We start from the raw sequence: 24,749 nt of genomic DNA, 5'->3' as shown, positions 1-24,749 counted from the left end.
TCATTAATAATTATTTGCCGCCTGATGAAATCTCGCCGCTGGGGTTTGTAGTTGTTTTGTGTGAATGATGGTGGTGGTAGGGGGGTGTGGGTGTGGTTGATTTTTGAAAAAAAAAATCCGTATTATTCCGATCAAGAGAATGACTCTTTGGTGTTTCTTCCGCAGCTCTGGACAGCCGCCGTCCTTTGCCTTACTCCTGGCAATGTTTTACTTCCACTGTCCTCCGCAGTTAGAGGGTGAGTGTTGTGGCACAAATTCGTGTAAGTACCGGAGTTTCCCTTTGGGCGGGGCGGCGTCTGGGCAGTGTACCCCCGTGAACCTTGCAGATTTTGCCATTTCTTGCCTGATTTCCCCTTTCAACGGGAAACAGCAGAAAAGCGCAGCGTTTCCCGAAGAGGAAATATAATAGCACCCCTTGGTGTTTCCTCCAGCCTCAGGATGGAGGCAGGGATGCGGGGAGGGGGTGTGTGTATTTTTTAAAATTTGATTTATGTTGGAAGTGCCTTGTTTTTGTTGTGTCCCTCCCCCACCCCCCATGACATTTTGCCACCTGCCTCCCCTCTGTGGATAGAGAGCCCACAGATCAGCCCCAGGCTAGGAAGGAAATGCTTTCCTTCCCTCCCAGCACAGATGTTGGTTTCACGGCTGTAATCGGGACACTTTCCGGACCCCTCCCCCCCTTGTAGCCAAAGGGGCCGCATAAATCTTTAATGCTATTTTACAAACGTGCTGCGGAGCGGCTAGAAAGGAGAGGACTTTAAAAGGGCTTTTTTAATGATGGTTCTTTGCAGCAATTGCGATGCCACTGTAATCCCGCTATCAGATCTGCCCTGTCACCCGGGCCGAGGCTGAAGGAGCGCCTCTTGTCTGGTCAGAGGCTAGGAATGAAACCAGATTCAACTCATTTAAAGTTCATTTTAGGAGCGGAAAACCCGTGTGGGGCTGACTCTCCCATTGTCCTTTACATGTGCTCCCGATGATTAAATAACCAGTGGAGGGTTCCTACCCAGCTGCCACATTTCCACCCAGCACAGGGGATTCCCCCCCCCCCTTCAACCACCTACAGAACTAGCCTGCAAACACCGAGACTCGGGGATTTCAGCGGACAGAAACTACCCCATCTCTTCACCCGAGCTTTGATGAATCATTAGCCTCGATGTGCCCAGTTTTGTACAGGCATCCCCTATATTCCAGCTATTAAACCGGAGCAGCGTGAACCAAGTGTTTTATACCGGGCTTCCCCCAAACTCCCATTTCACGCTAGACAATTTTGTTCATGTAGCTTATTCCTCAAAACCAAACATGCGGTGACTTTTTTTAAAAAACGACACATCCAGAGACCGACCGTGATGTGTTCAGAAATCAGCCTGAGGCCGGTCTTGGAAATCCCCTTCCTGAAAGTGACCTGTTTCAGAGTAGCAGCCGTGTTAGTCTGTATTCGCAAAAAGAACAGGAGGACTTGTGGCCCCTTAGAGACTAACCAATTTATTTGAGCATCAGCTTTCGTGAGCTACAGCTCCGATGAAGTGAGCTGCAGCTCACCAAAGCTGATGCTCAAATAAATTGGTTAGTCTCTCAGGGGCCACAAGTCCTCCTGTTCTTCTTCCTGAAAATGTCACTTCCCTACTGAAAGTTGTTTTCACTTTAGACGAAGACGCAGAAGCTTGGCATATGGGCAGGAGTTAAGGCTGTCAGCACCCCTCCTACAGAACAGCCTCAAAAATAAATTCTTTCTTCGTGAGTTTTCCCATGATGTGATTAAAAAAAAACAAAACCCAAAACAATCTGGGGACAATATTTTGGCAATTGAAGTTAAACTCTTTTTCAAAGCTCAAAATGCTCTTCTAGTATCTCCCCCTCACACACACACACGCACGCACGCGCGCGCACAAAAGTGTCGTAACTTTTTGTTTGTTTGTTGTAAATGACAATCGATTAGTGAATGACTCACTTTTCTCTAGTTAGGTTTCAGAGTAACAGCCGTGTTAGTCTGTATTCGCAAAAAGAAAAGGAGGACTTGTGGCACCTTAGAGACTAACCAATTTATTAGAGCATAAGCTTTCGTGAGCTACAGCTCACTTCTTCAGATGCATATCGTGGAAACTGCAGCAGGCTTTATATATACACAGAGAATATGAAACAATACCTATTCCCACCCCACTGTCCTGCTGGTAATAGCTTATCTAAAGTGATTTCCAGCACAAATCCAGGTTTTCTCACCCTCCACCCCCCCACACAAATTCACTCTCCTGCTGGTGATAGCCCATCCAAAGTGATAACTCTTTACACAATGTGCATGACAATTAAGCTGGGCTATTTCCTGCATAAATCCAGGTTCTCACATCCCCCCCACCCCCATACACACACAAACTCACTCTCCTGCTGGTAATAGCTCATCCAAACTGACCACTCTTCAAGTTAAAATCCAAGTTAAACCAGAACATCTGGGGGGGGGGGGGTAGGAAAAAACAAGAGGAAACAGGCTACCTTGCATAATGACTTAGCCACTCCAAGTGAGAAAACCTGGATTTGTGCTGGAAATCACTTTAGATAAGCTATTACCAGCAGGACAGTGGGGTGGGAATAGGTATTGTTTCATATTCTCTGTGTATATATAAAGCCTGCTGCAGTTTCCACGATATGCATCTGAAGAAGTGAGCTGTAGCTCACGAAAGCTTATGCTCTAATAAATTGGTTAGTCTCTAAGGTGCCACAAGTCCTCCTTTTCTTTTTTCTCTAGTTAGTATCTCCACTTGCGAAACCGGCTGAGGTACTAAATTATTAGCCACTGTGCGTGCGGAGCGAAAAACTTTCCACTCAATATGCATCATGATTTTCTGACATGCAGATTCGGTCTGTGTGTGCAGTAGAGAATCGGACATGATACCACCAGGTTATTAATCTATGCATTTTTTTTAAAATAGACCCTCTTTCAGAGCCTTCCCCCGGATCAAAATCCACTTCCTATAAGTATCTAAAGCTTAGTTTATGAGTTAATTCTTATTTCCAAAATTAATACACATGCAAAATACACGCCCAGGATAGATGAAAACACCTCCTTATCGCGCATTATAACAGCTCCTTATTAATACAGAACCCTAAAGACATGCCAGGTACAGAGATTCAACATGCAACACATTACACGTAGCGCATATAATACCAACATGCCATTCAACTAATTAGTCGTCGTATTTGTAAATACTTTGTTTTGTGAATTCTGAACAGGTACCATTCAGAACAATATCCGGTGTAAAATATGCATAAAATAGCAGAAAAGAAACATTTAGCTGGGAAAGGGGCCATCTGATCAAATAACTCTTGACTGTTCCTTTGTTGTTACTGAAGGGGAAAGAAAAGAAGTATAAAAACCAGATTTAAACAATACTAACTCCTTGGGCATAGAGACAAAAAAGGTTAGACTCAAAGTGGGGGCGCATGCATTATTTAAAATCTAGACTGTTTGTTTGTCTCCCTACCGCCAGCTCTCAACAAAAGGGGAATTTCCTCCGTTTAACACCAGGGTTTGAGCTGAGACATGAAAGGGCCGTCACTGCTTCTGTTAGAAAATCCTTGTACAAGAATGGACAGGAGTTGATTTTACAATAATACAGATTGCCCTAATGCAACGCCTGTCTAAGATCAGTATCACACAGCCAGTAAAGGGTGCATTTTCTCGCTCTTCAGAGTTTCTATAGACTCCTGGGATTCCTATTATTATAATTTATTTCTAGTGCGGTAGCACCTAGGAGCCTAGATAATGGACCAGGACCCCATTGTGCTTGGAGCTGTACAACCATAAACTCCGAACACATCATTCGGTTTTCGGGGGTAGAGGTTAGCAAACAAAGCATTAGCTCTAGTGTTACTTTGAGTGCTTGTGGGTGGGTGTGTCTAAACGTTCAAATAAAATAAGTTTTGTTGTTTAACAAACATAGAAATGCACTGATCTGGGACTTTTCAAAGACTAATCTAATTTTTAAAATACCTGGTTTGTTTTTAAAAGGGAAATCCGCAATTCAATCATCCATAATGTATGGACCAGGCTCTTGTTTTATTCTTTTTACAATTGTGAATGGGCAGAATGTGAATATTTACGAGTTAGCTGCTATGCAAGCATGCAACTGTTCCCCCTGATCTTTTAGAAACACATACCACTGAATCGCTAGCATAAATTATCGAAGGGAATGAATGCAGTCCGTCAGGTGAAAAGTTCACTTGTTAATTCAGATTCATGCTATAAGTGGTTACTTCTATTTACACTATAGATCATAGCCATTGTGGTTGATCAGGAAATGAAATTAGCTTCTCACATTATCAACTGCATATTATTTACCTGAAAGACTCCAGCCTGACATATAAATGTGTATTCATCATAATGAAACTGGCGCGCTGATAGAGTTCGGACATAATATGTATTTGTAAATGCCCTCCCTGCCCCAAGTTACAGAACAACAATAACCATCTATCCGGTCCCCTCTCCGCCCAAACAGTTTAAAGATAGGTTTCTTTCTTTCTTCCGTCCAATAAGGGGACATAAACCACAAAACACCGATGTCAGGAGTTGAGTGCCTGAAAGCAGGCACCCTCTGTTCCTTCCCGCTATGCCCAAAGTGGTCACCCTGGCTGGTGTGCTACCATCTCGGTTTCCGCAGCAGTGCCCCTTGACTTCAGCGGAGAGTTCTGCTGTGAAATTGATTGATTGCGTCGGCCTCAGGCTCAGGAACAGAAGTTCAGAGCAGAGTGTCCGCTCCCAGCACCTCTGCGCCTTGCAGTCAGACACCTGACGCTGGGTACGTGGAGAGGTTTAGTGGATATTTATAGTTTGCTACATTTTATTGTATTATTGGGAAAGGACAGGCAAAGTGGACATAGGGCCCGCTGGAGATCTCAGCCAGACTGATGTGAATCCAGGGTGACTCCATTGGAGTGACTCCGGATTTACACCGCACCGAGGTCCGAGTCCTGGCCCCAGAGAACTGGTTAGGGGGAACCGCGCGCTGCAGGGAGCAGGCAGTGCAGGGTTCCCAGCGGTATCCTACGCAGAGCGCCACACATTCCTCAGGCACTGCCCTGTCCCTTGCCCCCATAGGTTCTGCCCCCTTCGGAGGCCACTCCACGGGAGACTTTGACGATGGCTTCTTACGCAGGAAACAACGCAGAAACAGAACCACGTTCACCCTGCAGCAGGTACGGGCGCCTCCTTCCTTCCCTGTCCCTGCAGGCTCACCTCCTGCCCCTCCCCGCAGAGTTCAAAAAGCCCCTCGGATCCAGCGGAGCCAGAGTCTGCTCCCTACAGCCGTAAGGTACAGTCTGAGGTGGCTGGCTCAGTCTGCCCTGTGGCTGTGCTGTGCGGAACACAGCATCCAGAGATCCCCCCCTTTACCAGCGTGGATAAACCCCAGCAACTCAGACAGACAGCAAACCCAAACCTCTCCTCTTGATAGATATTTCCTCTCGTCCTTTAACCAGCTGGAGGCACTGGAAGCCGTTTTTGCTCAAACCCACTACCCCGATGTGTTCACTAGAGAAGAGCTGGCCATGAAAATCAACCTCACAGAAGCCAGGGTGCAGGTAAACATTCTGGTGAATTATTTAACTCTAATATTAAAACTGGCAAACTTTTTTTTTCCCTTTTGACATCATGATTGCAGAGTGCACATTTGGCCAAAGAAAGCAAATGAAGACGATCTGTCATTTTCATGATGCACTTTAATAACATCAACATAATGTGGAATATTAGATTAGGTTGATTAATCGGTCATTCATAATTAACTAGTGATAATGTTCTACACTAATTTGTCCGCGTCTCTAAGGTACTAAATTACATCAATGCACATCCATTTCCTTGCTTTGGAAAAAATAAAAAAAGAGCTGAGACGTGATTCTCCAAAGCAGCTAAGACCACTACCAAGCCAAGGGGCTAGTCAATTGCAGGAGTCCAGTTGCCAGAATAGAAACCCTTCTGCATCACTTTAACTTTCCTCCCCTCCCATTACTTTCAAAATGCTGCATTTCTGTGGATTAAAAATCTTACAATGCTATTTAAACAGCTTTAATTTGATCCCATAATTAGCAGGGCCCACAAACACCACTTCTTAAAAAAAAGTTTTGTTTTTTCCCCATATCCATAGATTAACTTTATTTAAGTGTTTTCAAAGTCTGTTGAGCGCTGCAGTCCTGCAGTCGCATGAGATGGATGCATATAGCTTTGCAAGCATCCATCGCTGGTTTTCAAGCCATTCTTTGAGCACAATTATGTATTCATTTTATTTATGGGGCTTTTCTGCATGCTGTCCCACCCCCCACCCACCCCAGTGTAGGTGCTCCGGGTTAAGACTATGCAAAGATCTAATTGTAGGAAATATAATAGCTTGCCTTTTGTTCCCTAGGGTCATGTTAGTATCTCTTAAAACCCAATGGCTGAAGAGCGATAATGGAATTCACTGCAGTAAATAGGGGATTGTAAACAAATTATTTCTCCTATAATCAGATTATGCGATCCTGATTATTAAATCTGAACATGAATCATTGGTCATATACAGGCAAATTAAACTGATTATTATTTGGAAATGAAAATCTCCTTTTGCCAGTGCATTGTAGGTGCTGGCTTTTTTTTGCTTTTTTGTTTAAATAATGTCATTTTGGCTACTGGTGCCTAAAGACTGAACTGCAAATTGAGATAAATGGGACAATTATTGAGCATTCAGAAGTGGAAGATCATAACTTCTCTCTGGAAGGTGCAAGGGTGAGATAGGGGTGGTGACAATTAGATTGCTGAGGACTGGTGTTTAGCCTTCTTGTTGGCTATTATGCAAACAGACAATAGATGCAAGCATTTGTTTAGTCTGCTTTCATGCAGGGACATGGGGAAACACAGAGGATGGGAGATATGTTTACATTTATACCCCTTGCTCATTCAAATATGATTAATGTGCTATAAAGCAGAGTCTTAATCGAAGATGATGTTGTCAAACAATAACTAAATAGGGAAATAAACGACTTCATCATGCTCTTTCCTCAGAAGCAGGCAACTGTCAGTGCAAAGTCATTAAAATATGATAATGAAAAATAGCTCAATTAAATGTTGTTATAGCTGTGACCTTCATTCAATTAAGACACAAGAAAGTGTCTGCATTTTGCTGTGCGTTTAACTGCCCTAAATTTAGTCTATAGATAAAATCATTATTCAACATTTGCTGATACATGCAATTAAAAGCTAGCTAAATAAAAATTAAGTTGTAGGAGAAAAATAATTATAACAACAATGCTGGCCATTCTGTGATCATGAGGTGCATTTCCTGCCTCATGGCTCAAGGGGGGTTTTCAGCATTTTCAACCTGCCTAACTATTTGAAGGATGTAAACACCAAGGGGGGGAGAAGAATGAAATAGGGGGTGGGGGAGAACCTGGAATAATGGAATGAAATTAAGAACATGAACATTTAAGCTGAATGTCAGAAAAAAGTTTCAGACAGTGAGATCTGTTAGACTGGAATAATCTTCTGCAATGATAATCTACCATCCTTTGAGACATTTAAATGTGGACTGGGCAAAAATGCCAGAGAATATACTGTAGGCAACATCCTACCACTAGAAACTGGATGGAAAAAATGACCTCTCATGGGCCTTTTCATCTCTGACTTCTTTGATCCTAACTGAAACTCAGTAAAGATTTATGGCTGAAATCATCTAAGTACTTAGACAAGTCCTTAAGTGCATCTATCCCACACTTTGGCAGGAGCCTAATTTTAGTCACATGCTTAAGTCCCAAAGAAGTCAATGGGAATTAAAGTTAAGCACCTGCTGATATGCGTTGGTCAGTAGAGGCACTGTGTTGGATTGGGGCCTTACTATTGAAGAAAATTGTCATTAAAAAATATTCCTATTGAGTGTTTTTAAACACAGTTTGATTTTCAGAGACAGAAGTAACTGTGTTCGTAAGGGCTTAGCAAAAATCCTGCTGAGGACACACTTGATTGTTTCACAAGAGAAAAGGAGAAGTTTTAGGCAAGCTTCAGATGACTGTCTCTACTGAAATAGTAATTCACAAGCAGCTTTATTGCTTCATGTCTGGTTAAACAGGGCATTCATCATTGATTTCTCTCCTCTTTTAGGTATGGTTCCAAAATCGAAGGGCTAAATGGAGGAAGACGGAACGAGGAGCATCAGACCAGGAAGGCTCTAAAGAAACAATGACTGAGGTGGCACCCCCAGTGAGGAATTTAAATTCCCCCTCTCCAGTTGATCAAACTCGGAACAAGAAGGAGAGCCTAGAGATTCAGCAGAGGTAAGGGTAATGAATGCATTAATAATTTCTCTCTCTAAAAGTACGCACATGCACTCACTTATGTCTTGAATCAAACAGTTCTGTTTTTCTAAGTTACTTTTTCTTCTCTGTCAGCCTAAGCCGATCAGTTGGCCCCACTGGGCCTTTCTTCCCCTCATGTCTACCTGGGACTCTTCTCAACACAACCACCTATGCTCAAGCTTTATCACACGTCGCTTCTCTGAAAGGTAAAGAGTCTCTTTGTTTAAATGTGGAGTGAAGGACAAAAGTGGATTTTTCAGGTTAAAGGGCCTAATCCCAGGAAAAGCCAAATCCTGCCTCTCTGCACTCATGCGGTTAACCTCACTGACTTTGATGGGAAGGAACAGGTGCAGATTGGATCCTTAATTTAATATTTTGCATGATTTTCAGTCAAAGCCTGCTCTCTTTACTCTAGCAGCTAGTCCTATTGCAGTCAATAGTTTTACTCATAGAAGTAAGGCAAACAAAAGTTGGCCCTTTAAGATGTACTTTGCATGCATTTTTTTCAAATTCAAATTTATACTAATAAATTAGTTATACATGTCCTTTTGCATTATACATTACCTGGCACTATTACTGAGTGCCCCACCCGTTCTCTGTGTGCAGTTGCTTATGCAGCAGATATCTGCATAAAGCCCAATCTTTATTTTTCTGCATGGTAGGACTTCTCTAAAGAATTACATTGCTTGAGTGTCAGTGTGTGAGGATATACAAAGGTAATTTCTGATTATTTCAGGCCCATGCACTGAGATGGGAACAGTCCGTACCCACGCCCCTTAGTGTTGCCAAAATGCGGCAGTATGCATCTTTTAAAAATAAATTACCAGCTGATCCATTAGCTGTTCTTTGCCTAGCAATTTATAAGTCTATGGGTGTAACCAGGATGAATTCAATTTATAGATTTATAAAACATGAAGTCCCATAATACTGCCAAGCACAAAGTGGAACATTTCTGTGCCACATACATCTATGTATTAAGTACATTTCATAAGGAAAGTTACCCAGAGTTTAAGTGCATCTCCTGGGAGTAAAAACGGAACCTTGTCCCCTTCAGAATACTCTCTTGATTTGTGTTCATGACACCTGGGCTGGTAACAAGTGTTATCATTTCAATAAATGTACCTTGGTGAATTTTAAAGCAGGTTAATATTTGCTGATGCTGAGCCTGGCATTCTGGGGCAAATCCAGCCCTTGCTTCTACAGCTGCAGAATCCACACTGGTTGTGGAGCCAGTGTAGTTCTGGTGGACAAAGCACCAGGACTGGATTTGGGAGAAGTCACACAGGGGGTGCCCGGGACCAGACCCCAGCTTCAGAGAGGCTGCCAGCATGGCAGTGCTCAGGAATTGGGCAGGAGCACATTAAAAGTTAGACAATCTGCTACTACACAGATCTTCTGCACAAATCCTTGGCAGCAGTGGCAGGTTGGGGCTATGGAGGTTGGCTTCATCCCTTGGGCTGAAACAGTCTCCCTGGAGCAGTCCCAGAGTCTCCGGGCAGGAGGATTCCTTTACCCTAGTTTCCAGGGGACACACAGATTATACAGTCAGCTACTCAGGCTGGGACTTGCTCCCTGAATTGGCTCCAAATATGCGCTTTGAATTGAGACAGGTCAGAACCAAAGCTAGGTAGCTGAGCATTCCCTTCCCCCACAAACTTTGGAGAAGTTTGCACCCAGACCCAGATTTAATGGCTTAGATTAATCACTAATATTTTACTACCCTGCACAGGGGAAAGTCCTGAGCATGACTAGGAGCCCTGGGCTATTGCAGAATGGTGTTAGCTTAAGAAATCCAGGGTGGATTTGCATATCTGTCTGGGGGATAGGGGGAGCGCTAGGAAGGGTCTGTTCTGCCTGGCATGTTACCACGTTGCCAGTCGCAGAGATGAACTGGTTACCTGAGATGCTGCTTTGAGCACAGGATACATTTTTGTCCCATTACATTTTTGGGAGCATTGTATTCTGTTGTATGTGTGTGGGAGTTGGTTATTGTTGTTTGATGTGGTAGGGTTGATTTCTAGCCCTTGGAAAATAACTGTAGCATCCCCTTATGGTGATTGCATGCAAACCATCGTCACCTTTCCCTGACACTGCTCCTTCCCACCTCCAGCGTGTTCCCTTTCTCTGCAGCACTGACTGCAATCCACACAGAGTGAGAAGGGGCTGTGGAGGTAGGAGAGCATGTGGAAGTGGTACACAACAAAGGTGTATCTCAGAGAAGAACACAGCTCTCTCCCTGACCTAAGAGATCTGCTGTGATCTCCATCGGAGTGTCAGTGGCAAAGAGGAAGGAGAGACACCTGGAGAGTGGGGTTGGTCAGCTTCCGCTATGGCAATCATATTAGTGGAGATAGGATGAACCCAAGTTTTGCCACCTGCATCTCTGCAAAGGCCTCCCCCAAAGATCAGGTTTCAGAGTAGCAGCCGTGTTAGTCTGTATCAGCAAAACCAACGAGGAATCCTTGTGGCACCTTAGAGACTAACAAATTTATTTGGGCATAAGCTTTCGTGGGCTAAAACCCATTTTTAGCCCACAAAAGCTTATATCCAAATAAATTTGTTAGTCTCTAAGGTGCCACAAGGATTCCTCAAAGATCAGTGACTGCAGAAGTGGCCCTGGAGATAAAGCAACAGGATTAAGAAAATTATGCACAGGGAGGTGGTTCAACGTGGGCATCCATCTCAGCCTTTCTTAACGGGTGTGCAGGGCACCTAAATGCTGTGATGATGGGTGCAATAAAAAGACAATAGATATGATGAAAGGCAGACAGACTTATCTGATAGGATTAGTCATAAAGCAAATCTCAAAGCAGGCATGTATGAACAGGCAGGAAGGACTGAGTAACAAAAGGTTTGGGGACAATTTAACAAATGTTTTCCCCTTGTTTGTGCCGTGTGATCCCAAACAAACCCCAGTCCCCTGGCCTTTCAGGACATGATCTCTAGCGTGGAAGCCAAACTGAATGTTTTATTGACTCTGGATTTTTTGTGGGAGCTAATTTGCTTATGCTTTCCCAGCTCACTAAAGCCCTGAGTCAGGAAAACACTTAAGCATGTGCTTAACTTTAGCCAAGTCCCATTGAGCAAAACGGGATGTTTACTGGATGAGATTGTCTAGCTTCTGTTATTCAGGAGGTCAGACTAGAAGATCATAATGGTCCCTTGTAGCCTTAAAAATCTATGAGTCTATGACTTTAAATTGTTTCTTGAGTTAGGACCTAGGTTTGCAAATCTTGGACCATATCATACCATCAGTTTTTAGGCGGACATCCTCATTATTAGGACTTATGTTGGGCAAAATACTGGTTTCTGACCACACTGCAGATTTCAGTTGCATAATTGATAAACCCCCTATTTACATCAACAGAAGCTCGACATTTGCAGGATTGAGTCCTCAACTGGTAAATTAGTTTCATGGGTTAAACGGTGCTGGTTTAGAACTACTGGGCAAAATAGTCATGAGCCTTATCCTGATCTCAGTTACACTAGCTTTTCACTAGTGGAATGCTACTGAATTACTCCTGATTTACACCAGTGTGAAAGCAGAACCAAACCCCAGATGTCAGTTCGGAGGAGAAGTAAGGAAAGGAGAGAGAGACACAGTGTTTTAGAAAGTCTGTAAATCATTTTTGCATCTTGTTGAATTCAACCAGCCAGAGGCTTGGTTTGTCCCTCTCTTCTTGCGCCTCACAAACTATGAGTAACTTACATTGATGTGGGAGTTAATTTGTAACCCAGGACAGTAGCAAAGTAGGGGAAAATCCAACCCCCTGGGTAGATATTACTTTGTAGCTATTCCAATCTCCTGGGTAGATATTACATTTTTATCTTTGGTGATGATTGAAGTGGCCTACATGGCTAGAAACTGCTTTTAGAATCACTTTGCAAGAGGAATCAGGGCTGGATTCTTCCACAGTTACTCACACTGAGTAGGACCTTATCTTGCAAGTAGTCCCATCAACATCAATGAGGGGTGTAAGATGCTAGTCAGGGTGAGTAACAGTGGCAGAATCAGGCCTTCCATTTTTTCTTTGAGGGACGGGGAAGGGAGGAGAGGGGAGAATTAAAGGGAGTCTAACTTTGCAGGGAAGATCTGAAGCATTTTTGCAAACTGCAGGAGTCAGATGACCTAAAACTCTTAGGATTTCTGTCATGCTGGCCATGAGTGACAGCTTTTTGAGCCAGCAGAAGTATTTTATCCTGTGGAGGTAAAATGAGGCTCCCAGAATTAAGGTGCCTTTTCTACAGTCAGACATCACCCAGCATGAATCTCCCCAGAACAGTGTTACCAGTGTCTCTGGGTCCATCTGTGGTGGATCCTGTGAATGGCAGCAAGGGCTGTGCATGCCCATGATTGGGAGAACAGCCCCTGCTAATGTGTTCCTTGAGAAGACAGTGAAAGCAGCCTGCCTGGCAAGCAGTGACTCACAGATGAGCCATGCATACCCAGTGAATCAAATGTTACTGGAAAATTTAGGTTATTTTACAGTTCCTAGTGGGAAAAATGATTTGCTGGTCTGTATTGGACTGCTGGGCCATCTAGTTCAGTAACAGGCTGGTATCAGTGGACAATATTTGATGGATGTTTTAAAAGAAGGCAATTCAAAATTAATGCTGCTAATAATAAATGATGATGATTCACCTAGTTAACCATTATTCTACCCCCAAGGCTCATTTTCATCCCACCACCTGAAAGCTGTACAACGAGGGGCAGCCTGTGTGAAGAAACCAAAACATTTTCTTCTCTCTGTTTTGGATCACCTGGCCCTAGTTCTCCAAAGCCACCCACAAATGCCATCTGAATCTGACCCCTTGTGTTACAAACCATCACAGGATGGGGCCTTCCTAGAGGAAGGCAACCCAATTGAGACAAGAGATTTAGGACTAGCCTCATATGGCATAGGGATTCAAGATGAGCTTCATCCTCAGAGATCACCCCTCACTCAGCACAGCTTTGCAACTCTGGCCCGAGCACAGTGAGTGCTACTTCCGACAGACCAGGAAATGTTCCTGTAGAGCAAAACAAAGTCAACCCTGCTCTCTCAGGAAAAGAGCCCCATGCCACAAGACCTCTGCTGGTTCAGGAATTCAGATCCCTTCCAAAGGGAATATTCTCACTCTAAGACCATTCAGGAAGGAAACAGGGCATTGGTACTGTAACATCAGAGAATCGTGGTGCAGAACGTAGACTATTCCACAGAGTAGCACATCTTACCATCAGGAAGTTTTCTTGATTTTCAGCCTATATTCTCCCCATATTAATTGTATCCTATTAACCCCTTCTATCACCTGGGACAATTCCTCTCCCTCCTAGGTGTTTATCTCATCAAATACGGTATTTAGATAGTCATCATCAAGCCACCATGAGAGCTATACATTTGGAAACAAACATTTGATAGTGGGCTCTTCAATCTAGAAGAGAAAGGTCTAACACACTCCAATGGCTGGAAGTTGAAGCTAGACAAATGCAGACTGGAAATGAGGTGTACATTTTTAAAGGTGAGAGTAATTAACCACTGGAACAATTGACCAGGGATTGTGGTGGATTCTCCATCTCTGACAATCTTTAAATCAAGACTGGATGTTTTTCTGAAAGATTTGCTCTAGGAATTATTGTGGGGCAGTTCTCTGGCCTGTGTTAGACAGGGGGTCAGACTAGATGATCACGATGGACCCTTCTGGTCTTGGAATCGATAAATCTATGAATCTAGATGATACGGTTTATCCATTGAAGAATCACCATGGCATTCTGAAATGGGATCAGCCGTTATGAGGGATATGAAGCCTCATGTTTCAGGATACTAGTCATCTATTAAGTTCCTGGGGTTCGGAAATAGCTTGCTTTAGTCCACCAAAGCATCAGGGGTTGGGCACCATCAGAAATTGGACTAGTTGGACCACTGCACTGGTCCACTATGGCAATTCCTGTTTCCCCGATGTTCCGAGATAAATCACTTACCATAAGCCATGCCTATGCAGTCCATTTAGCAGATTTAATTGCAGAGCCTCAAATATGAAGGGGAAATACTAGCTTTATTTATGGGCTGCATAACAATAGCCATCAGGAGAAGCTAGTGTTCTAAATGGAGAGACCTCAGAGCACCTCCTTAATGGATGACAGTATGAATGCAATTCATTAATGGAGAAGAGGTTATTAATGCGTGTAAACAAGAAACTCCGTTTTTAGCGGAAGTGCTCTGCTGTTCTTGTGGCTGAGGCCAAAAGCACGTCCGTTACATTCAGCTGAAACTTCCTGAGAACCTGCGATACATAGTGCAGCGTATGTGGAGAAAAATAATTACACTTGCCAGGGAATTACTTTCATAATTCACTCCCAGCTCCTCTCCGTGCAAGTGATAGCTCGCTCTGTTTTTGTAGCAGCCCCACTCCATGGATAGAGAAGCAGCATTGCACGTGACGTTATATACCAAAGCGGATATTCCAAAGCAACATTGATTAGGATCTTTCACGGTTTGTTTGCTGCCGTGCTTGCAGTTGGGAGCATTATGGAGGCTTCATTGTGTAATGTCCAGTAAACAGGCTAGAAATGTAGCTCCACTGTGCTTCAATTTTTATTATGGACAGATGAGAATTTGTCAAACGTCACTTGGGTAGAGAGAGACTGGGAATGAAACATGCAAGAACCCAGTTATGCTTGAACTGGTGTTTACAAGATGAAAGAAATGTTGTCTAGTGTAAAAAATAGGGGACTGGAAATCAGGACTCCCGGGTACACTTCCCTGGCTCTGTCACTAATTTGGACCCTGCCTCAGGAAAGCACTTAATTACGTGCTTAAATGCTTTCCTCAGTGTGGGACCTTGGGCAACTCATTTAATCTGTCTGGATCTCCTTTTGCTAACCCAGTGCAGTGATCTGGTAAGGTGGAAAAGCTGCTGCTTTGTGCACAGGTGGACACAGGTTCAAATCCTGATTCATCTCTTGCAGAGAGGTAAAAGCGCTGCTGCCTTATGGGGGAAAGGCTGGTACAGTTGTCAGACCTGGGCTCAGTTCTCTGATCTGTTACTAATTCCCTTTGGAAGCCCTTGGACACATGACTTGGTCTCTCAGTGCCTCAGCTCCCCCCGTACAAGGGGTATGCTAGCACTGCCCTACCTCACAGGGATGTTGCAAGGATAAATACATTAGAGAGTGTTAGGTGCTCAGATACCATGGTAATGGGGGCCAGATAAGCAGCTAAGATAGAATGAAGTAAATGGGAATTCTGCTGTTGATTTCAGTGGGAAGAAGGGTCAGGCCCTTTGTGCCATGGCTTTCCTCGTGGGGGATGGCAGCGATGGTGGGAAGATTGAATCCTGGGAAGCCTTGGTTGTGAGACAGATCCTTACTGGTGCAGGTGTTCACTCCGACCTCACATAGCATGGCACAAGTCTACAAGGTGAAAGATTGTAGACCTGTTTGGAGAGGACTTGAAGATGCTTAGGGAAAAGGTGGTGGGGGAGCTGCTAAATTCTGGTTGTTTCTAAGGATTATGGTTGGTCTCCGATACACACGCCCTGCCCTTGTGGGCTTCCCTGCCCATGCAGCCAAAGGCAGAATCTGGCCACAGATTCCTAAATTATTTTTGGAATTGCACTAACAGCACATAGAGGCTGGACACGGACTCCTTGCAGCTGGGACTATCTCTTCTTGTGTATTTGGGCAATGCTTAGTGCATCATGCATACTGCCCCAATAATAGGAATAATGGAAAAATGAGCTACTCTTTAATGTAAAACATGTGAGTACAATTCATGTAACGTGAAAACCTGGTAAATATCCTGGGCCCAAAGCTGTATTGTTTGCCAACCAAAGCTCACACTGAAATAACCGGGCCAGCACGTCAGCTCCGTTTTGCCTGCTTTGTGCTGCTCCAGTGGCAAACCTGGCAGATCTGAAATCCTGGTGGCATTAGACTATTAGAGCCACCATAGCCCGTTCTGTGCCACCCTTTCCCAGCCTCCAATGCAGAGGGTGTGGCTGGAGGAAAAGAGATGTGGGTGACATTCACCTGCACTAGGGCAATTTGGGAATGTGAATTTACAGCAGGCATGAGGCTGCTCTAAGTTACCCCAGGGGCCAGGTAGGCCCTTACCAGCTCTAGGCTGCAAGAGCTACTTTTACCCTCCCACTGATCGGTCCTGAGTGCAGCTAGCTACACTGGCTGTTTGTAGTAGTCGTGGAACGCTGGGTTAAGCCCCCCTGGTAAAGGCAATTTTACTGTGTGGGGTTCATGCTGGTGCAAACAAGTTGAAAAAAAAACAGCTGAATATTATAAAGAAAAAACATTTAAACTCTACTCCCACCCGCCCTTTACTGTAAATTAAACAGCATGTAGTGGCGTGCCACAGCCCAGGGTTTTAAATGAGGATTTCAAAGGAGCAGAAGGTAGTTAGATACTCCATTTCCTATAATTTCAGGCTCCAGCTAAGATTTTCATCCCCACACACAGAATTTGCGAGAGGAAGAGAATCGGTTTTTGGCTTTCAAGAAGATGATCTATTGAATTTCTGAAACTGTTGAGCTAAAATCATATGTATATTTTTTTGAATATTCCTAAATCAATATATGCCCGCTCCACTTCCATTTTCCGAGGCTGACTCTGAACATTAGAACAACGCAGCCTGTGCAAAAGGGTTCTATGTGTAACCCAAACTGTAGTTCAAGTACCTTTCCAATTAAAATGTGCTGTTGGCAGAGACAAGACAGAACTAATTTAATTTTTCCTGTCAGTCTCTGTAGTAGATCAATTAAACTGCCAAGTGGATCAAATATTTCAGACTGTATTTATTACATTAAATATTTATGTTCAGGCTGAGCCTTGAAAGCATGATGTCATATAGGAATGCAAGGAGGTTTCAATCAATTCAGCAGAATTTGCTGTAACTTAATGGAACCCTACTTGTGTAGTTTAATTTAGTATCCAGGAGGCAGAGAGTTCTTGAAATAAAACAGTTCACATGCTGTACTTGAGCAGCCTGATCCAACTCCCTTTGAAGTCAATGGAGGAACTCTCATAGATTTCAGGGGGAGGTGGCTCAGGCACTAAGGGTACATCTGCACTGGAATAAAAGACTCAGACTTGTGGCCTAGCTGCGGCTGGCCCGGATCAGCTGACTCCGGCTCACAGGTGTCAGGCTGTGGGGCTAAAAATTGCTGTGTAGACGTTCAGGCTTGGGCTGCAGCCCCGGCTCTGGGACCCTCCCCTCCTCATAGGGTCCTGGAGCCCAAACATCTACACAGCAATTTTACAGCCCCGCTGAAAACCTGAGCCCAGATCAGCTGACCCAGGCCAGCCATGGGTGTTTAATCGCTGTGTAGACGTACCCTCAGTAATTAAGAACAACTGTTTATTTTCCAGTAGTGTTGCATGCACTCCCAGGTTATTGCAATGAGATAATGGGCCAAGTTCTTCCCTGGCATAATCTGTATTCGCAAAAAGAAAAGGAGTCTCTAAGGTGCCACAAGTACTCCTTTTCTTTTTCCCTGGCATAAGTGGATGCATATACCAGTGAAGTCAATGCGCTTTTCCACCATGGGCCCATTGACAAACATGTAGAAGGCATGGGGACCAATTCTAATATCACTTACGCTGCTTTATGCTGATATAGCTCCACTGACTTCATTGCACTTACTGCCCATTTACACAGGTGAGGTTAGAATCAAGTCTGCCTTCACATGACTTGCTCCTGTGTATTATAATGAAGGGCCAGTTCCTGCTTTAATTTACACCAGCCTGACCCTGGAGCAACGACACTAGTTTAAATTGAGTTATTCTGGATTTATACAGGATAACTGAGAATGGAATTTGACCCATCATCATACAGGCATTTTAGTGGCAAAGAAAATTAGGCAAGCAGTTCTTGGATGAATTATTGATGGGGGTATCCATGTGTTCACCGGGGGTAGTTCAACTGCAGAAAGCCAGTGGGTAATAACAGAACTAATTATTAAGCAAAGAACCTAGATTGGTACTGAAAACTGATAAATATTTTATCCCTTGCTAACCATAGAGCAAAAATTATTCTTATTCGATTGAGTCTATTCCCACTCATCTGAACTCAGCCAGGGTGGCCTCAGAAGGGGAGATACTAATTTCTACCTCCCCTCTCCTTCCATACAGCTGGCCAAATTAATGCTAGCCTCACTTTTGTGTTACCTGTGCCCACTTCTTTCCCTTCCAAAGGACTTTGATTGAGTGGTCATGTTGGGAGGTCGATTATTCTCACAAAAAGGTGGCAAAAAAAATGGACTAGCTGAGTTGGGTGCTGAACTTGATGAAACAGCAGGACTTTTTCCTCTCTCGATTCAGGACCTAATGCTGCTGCCACTGAAGTCAGTGGGACTGTGGGAGTTTTGCTATTGATTCCAATGCAGGCTGTGTCAGGTGCTCTGTGACTAATGTCTACACTACACAATTAAGTCGATCTATGTTAGGTTGACTTATAGCTACTGCAGTAATTACTGCATTCTTTTCGTGTCCACACTACCCTCCTTCAGTTGGTGGTACACATCCTCACCAGGAGTGCTTGCATCGACTTCAGAGGAGCAGCATGGGGGACTGAGAGCTCCCAGCTCAGCTACAGCCCGTTATCTCAGCTTCCCGGTCCCCATGGGAGGGAGCTCCCAGCTGGTGCCTGGCTACCGCCCAGGCTCTCAACTCCCTGTGGGAGGGAATTCTGCTTGGAGGGGGAGCTGAGAGTCTGGGCAGCAGCCAGGCTCCAGTTGGGAGCTCTGCAGGGAGCCCCCCGCCTGGGCTCTCAGCACCAAGCAGCAAGACTGCAGCTGTCAGCAGCACTGCTGGGGTTCAGAGCTGGAACACCCCCTCCCACCTCCATTTCAAAACAGGGACCCTACAGTAGTGAAATTGACATTCTTGTCAATTTCACCACGCTGGCTGTCAGCCAACCTGACAGCCAATAGGTGGTGCAAGTAAAGCAGTGTCCATACAGACAGGGTCTATAGACAAAAAGAAAAGGAGTACTTGTGGCACCTTAGAGACTAACCAATTTATTTGAGCATGCTCAAATAAATTGGTTAGTCTCTAAGGTGCCACAAGTACTCCTTTTCTTTTTGCGAATACAGACTAACACGGCTGTTACTCTGAAACCGGTCTATAGACACTGTGTCACCTGAACTATGTCGACCTAAGCCTTACACTTCTTGTTGAGGTGGGTTTATTAGGTCGGCATAGCAGGTGAGTTACAGCAGCAGAAGGAACACTGTAGTGTGTACACTTACAAAGTTAGATTGACATAAGCTGCATTACGTCCACTTATCTTTGTAGTGTAGACATGCCCTTAAATCACAATGTTACAGCACTTGATGGCCAGTGGGAAATAATGACAGTGACAGAAATAACACAGCATTACTATCTGGATTTTTAAAAGAACTGCTGCATATTAGCATTGATATTGTGGTAGAATCTGCTGGCGCGGTGGCCACACCTGGGTTGGGTCCCATTTTCCTAGGTGCAGTACATATAAACAAATGAATGATAGTTCCTGCTAAGCTTTGGATCAGATCTCATTCTGAGATCTATTTTTTGGATATTTTCTTTCCCTATCTGTTTCTTTGCCATAAGTGAGAAAAAGCAGCAAATTTCTTAAATGCCTGGAAAAACCGACTCATGTTTTTTTATTGTAGAACATCATAGTGCTGCTTCCTTTCCTAAACTGTCATGATGTGCTGCTCTGTGCTGTTAAACTGTTGCTGCATTTCACCCCAGAGGTGGCTGAATTTCAGTGGGGCTAAGCGTACTGATGTATTTGTTTGTGGGTAGCAAAAATTATACTTCATGTTACATACTGTGCAGATTTTGTTATAAATCCCCTTTTTCATGTGCTCAAAGCTTCACCTTGTTACTTAAACTGGAAAGTCACAAAATTCAGTATGCTGTGCTGTTGTAGCCATGTTAGTCCCAGGATATTAGAGAGACAACCTGGCTGAGATAATATCTTTTATTGGACCAACTTCTGTTGGTGAAGAGACAAAAGCTTCAAGCTTACACAGAGCTCTTCTTCAGGTCTGGGAAATGTACTCAGAGTGTCTCAGCTAAATACAAGTTGGAACAGATTGTTTAGCATATGTAATAAGTAATTAGCACATATTTCAAGGGACCATTCAGGGTGAAGTGGCCAGTTAACACCTCTCCAGTCACAGGGAGGGGGGAGGAGAAAAAAAAATCTGGGGGCAGAGGCGGTTAGTGGGTTATAGATTGTTGTAATGAGCCATGACCTAAAAGTGGCTATTCTTCAACAAAAAGACTTTAAAAACAGACTCCAACAAGAGACTGCTGAATTGGAATTAATTTGCAAATTGGATACAATTAACTTAGGCTTGAATAGAGACTGGGAATGGTTGAGTCATTACACAAAGTAAAACTATTTCCCCTTGTTTATTCCCTCCTCTCTCCACCTCCCCCACTGGTAATAGCTCATCTTAAGTGATCACTCTCCTTACAGTATGCGTGATAAACACCCATTTTTTCATGTTCTGTGTGTATATAAATCTCCTTACTGTATTTTCCACTGAATGCATCCGATGAAGTGAGCTGTAGCTCACGAAAGCTTATGCTTAAATAAATTGGTTAGTCTCTAAGGTGCCACAAGTACTCCTTTTCTTTTTGTCTCTGTTCAGTCCATGATTTTTAGTGTCTAGCGAAGTTACGCATTTAAACTCCCAGGCTCATCTTCTGGAGTTGTTGTGCAGGTTTCCTTTGAGGATGAGAATTGAGAGATCAGATACAGAGTGATCGCTTTGTGATCATCCACCTTGTCTCTACCAAATTTAGGGTCTGATATCAAACACCCTCAAGGTAAAGATGTTCAGCCCACCAGGTTTGGGAAGGTTTAGGATCTGGGGTTTGTGCAATGGGTTAGGGCTCGTACACACTACCACTTATGTCGGTATAATTTATGTCGCTCAGGGATGCAAATAAGCCTCCCCCAAGCGACGTAAATTACACCAACCTAAGCGCTGGTGTGGACTGCTCCCGCTGACATATCCATCACCTCTCCTGGAGGTAGTTTTATCATGCTGACAGGACAGCTCTCCGGTCGGCATAGAGCATCTTCACCAGCGGTTCAGCTGCATTGGTGAAGCTGCACTGCTGTTACGCTTCTACACTAGAACACTTGCAAGCACTGTGGGATTAATTTGGAAGTAAGGCACGGCAGAAGTGTTACTTCACCGATCATGAGCTCTGTGTCTAGGAGTATTGCAGGGGTTAAAAAGATAGCTCAATTATATTAATAAACTCTCCACACTTCCTCCTAATTTTTCAGAGAGCATTTTCTCAAGAAGCCTTCCTACAAGTAACTAATGTCCAGTAACTGTCACTGGGAAGTTTTGCTAATGTCCAGAAAACAAACAACTGTCTAAATTCATGTTGACCCAGTGGCACTGAGATTAGCTCTGTAATAGAAAGAATACCTGCTTCATGTAGGTTATAAAATCCATCACTCTGTCATGAGCCATTTAACTTGGATATTAACTGCTGAAATTAACGCAAGTCCTTGGCTTGGAAAGATCAGACAGAGACACTGCATTGCATCAGTTGTGTTCTGTTCTGTCGTTGCCTGCTGGGGATTGGCTGAGGGTAGGATTCTGCCCTGAGTACTGAAGGAGGCACATAGGAGCTGTGGGGCTGCTGGAGCCCCTTGGAGAAATTCTGTCTGTGAAACTCTCTATGGGGAGTGCATGTTGGAGCTGTAGCTCAGCCATCGCTGCAGAGGGGGAAGGGCCCTGGCTCTGCTCTCAGGTTGTCCCTGAACTCCCCATGCCTTTCAGACACAGCCCAAGGAGGCATTAACGGGGATTTCACGCCCCCATTCTGGGATTCTGGCTTGCTCAGTGGTACAAGGGGAGGCAGTTAGACAGCACTTGCTATGGGTTATTTAGCACACACTTGCCAGGACGTCAAGGGGAGAAGTGGCAGCATGGGGCAGGCAGACAGAAAAGGTGGGTATGTCTGGTACTTAGAAAAGGCACAACTAAGTTGCCCTGCTGGGGACAAAGAGGAGAGGGGCTTTCGTTCAGTTTGTCCCAGGCCAGTAAATAAATGTCTCCCCGGCCCCACTGCCCCCAAATCCTCACAAAGTAAAATACAGCTGCACTGATGTAATGGGACTCCTGGCACGTAACCCCCAGGTGAGTCCATCAGCACAATCTACTTCCTTCCAAAGCTCCCCCTCCTATATCCCAGCAGGCCTCAAAAGAATCTAGAATTACTAATATGGCCGATGGCAGGGACTACATTTCCCATCACACCTGATGTTCTGGCAGTTTGTGGGAGCCTGGCTGGGAACCACCCAGAGCCCAGGGGTTAAAGTCAATTGAACGAGAAAGGAGAGCTCTCATCACTCCAGCCAAGGAGTGGGGGCACCCCAAGCTAGGGAGAGGAGGGGGCTCTCCCTTCTGGTTTTAGCAGTGGGGTGGGGAGGAGGAAGCCATGTTCCCTATTGTTTTATCTCCTGCCCACTCAGCTAATGGAGCTCCAGGTTCGGGCCCTAAAGCCAGGTCAACAGCTATACAACCTCAGACCACTTCCCCAGACCTCCGCTCCCCCTCAGGAGTCACGTCCTCTGCCCCAGAGATGTTGTCCTAGGAAAACCTGGCCCCGAGGGCTCCCCTCAATGGGTGGGTACAACCTGTTAAGGCAAACATGGTGCCCATCTAGCTACAAAGGAGCCAAGTTCTTAGCGTGGAACAAGTCACCTTGTATTTCAAGAGACACCCACTCCCCTTGCTCTGCACCTGTGGTACCTCTATCTGGCGTCTTGTTGTCTCTCCTAAGCTAGGAGAATTGGAATGGGGGGGGGCCTTGTCAAGAACAACACAGGAGAAAGTTTGGATCCCAACTTCAGGGTGTTGGGTTCACCTTACTGTTCATGGAGACTTTCAGGTTCAGAGCTAAGAAGGGCCAGATTCCAAGCTGGTGTGGACCAGGGATCCTCTGTTGCTGCCAATAGCATTGAGAGGTTTACACCAGCTGGGAATCGGCCCCGACTTGTGTCATCAACTCGAGCTGGTTGAAATTTATTTGTCAAGGCAGATGGCTTTTCAGCAGGAAATGCCATTTTGATTAAACTGAAATTTTTTCATGACATTGTCTCACTTTCCAATGAACTTTTGTTTAGAAAAAGAATCAGGGGGGGAAAAACATGGTGACGTTTCTGGAAAGGAAACCTTTGACTATTTGCTTCACAACCTCTTTCTGTTTCAAAATGTAATTTATTTTGTATACATTTGTTTTAAAAAAGACCAAAAAAATGGGCAAAATGAACCAGGATTTTTAAATGCTGGGTTTTCATCCCGAACGGTGACAAATATTTTTTTCAAAACCTAGAAATTTTTCAGGGATGGAAAATCCATTTTCCTACCAGGTCTAAGTTATAATGAAGCTGATTGTGGCTTTAGACCCTGTGAAGGTCCAGATCCCCAGCTGCTGTGAATAAGGGTGCCTCTTTTGAAGGCAATGGCGCTGTGGGGGTTATGCCAGCTGGGGACCAGACGCTGGTTGTGACACCACATTATCTGAAGCTGATAGTGGCTTGTCTCTTTCCGCCCCCAGGGAGCCCTCTGTGCTCTTGCTGCGTTCCAGACCCCATGGGCCTCTCCTTCCTCCCCACCTATGGCTGCCAAAGCAACCGCACAGCCAGCGTGGCAGCACTGCGCATGAAAGCGCGGGAACACTCGGAGGCCGTGCTGCAGTCCGCCAACCTCCTGCCGTCCACCAGCAGCAGCCCCACCCCCCCGGCCAAACCTGGCCCGGAGAACAGCCAGGAGAACAGGTCATCTCCGGCCAAGGAACAGATGGATGGGGACAAGAGCGTATGAGGATGGAAGATCCCCCCACCAGCTCCTTGCAAGAAACCCTTGGCCTCAACCTCAGGAAATGCCATGTAATGGACTGTGATGTGGGCCCTTCCAAACCAGATGCCCTGAGGCCACCATGGATCCTGAGGATCCAGAGCAAATACAAGAGGACTCCGACTGCACATCACACATCCCTGCTTTCCTGATGCCACTGTAGATTTATTCCTTTGATTTACTGGCACCTTCTGAGTTTGGAACCGTCTGTGATACCATCTTTAGCCTTCTTGCATCCCAGTGATACCAAATCATCCAGGGCTCTGGCCTGCTCCTACTGAACTCAGCGATGCCCCCTGGCATTGGCTTTGTCAGGAGCAGGATTGACCCCAAACACCTTTGGCCTGGCCTCGGACAGTGCCTCAGGGTAGGCCGGGCCTTCCCGGCTTGGAGTAAGGGACAAGCGGGTCTTTACCTGGCTCTGAGCTTCCTTTGCGTGACGAGCCCCCACTTCCCAGAGGAAAGGTAGCAGCACTCAGGAATCCCCTGGGTGCCTCTCACAGACCATCCGCCTCTCAAAATGGTGGTGCCTAGAAAATGACAGACAGCTCAGGGGGTGGAAAGCCACATAT

At 44.8% G+C, this 24,749-nt stretch overlaps 1 protein-coding gene across 1 annotated transcript; it reads left to right on the top strand.

Annotated features, from left to right (window-relative positions):
• Positions 1-202: 202 nt before the first annotated feature.
• DRGX (dorsal root ganglia homeobox) lies at positions 203-24,144 on the top strand. Its single transcript, XM_073354899.1, has 6 exons — positions 203-236; positions 5,090-5,187; positions 5,470-5,571; positions 8,114-8,286; positions 8,401-8,513; positions 23,879-24,144. The coding sequence occupies exons 1-6, from the start codon at positions 203-205 to the stop codon at positions 24,142-24,144; spliced, it is 786 nt and encodes a 261-aa protein (XP_073211000.1).
• The last annotated feature ends 605 nt before the right edge of the window (positions 24,145-24,749 follow it).

The sequence above is a fragment of the Lepidochelys kempii genome, chromosome 7, assembly GCF_965140285.1.
Source record: "Lepidochelys kempii isolate rLepKem1 chromosome 7, rLepKem1.hap1, whole genome shotgun sequence".
Lineage (NCBI taxonomy): Eukaryota > Metazoa > Chordata > Testudines > Cheloniidae > Lepidochelys > Lepidochelys kempii.
Note: the sequence above shows the minus strand (reverse complement) of the source record. Positions and strands in the feature narration are given on the sequence as shown.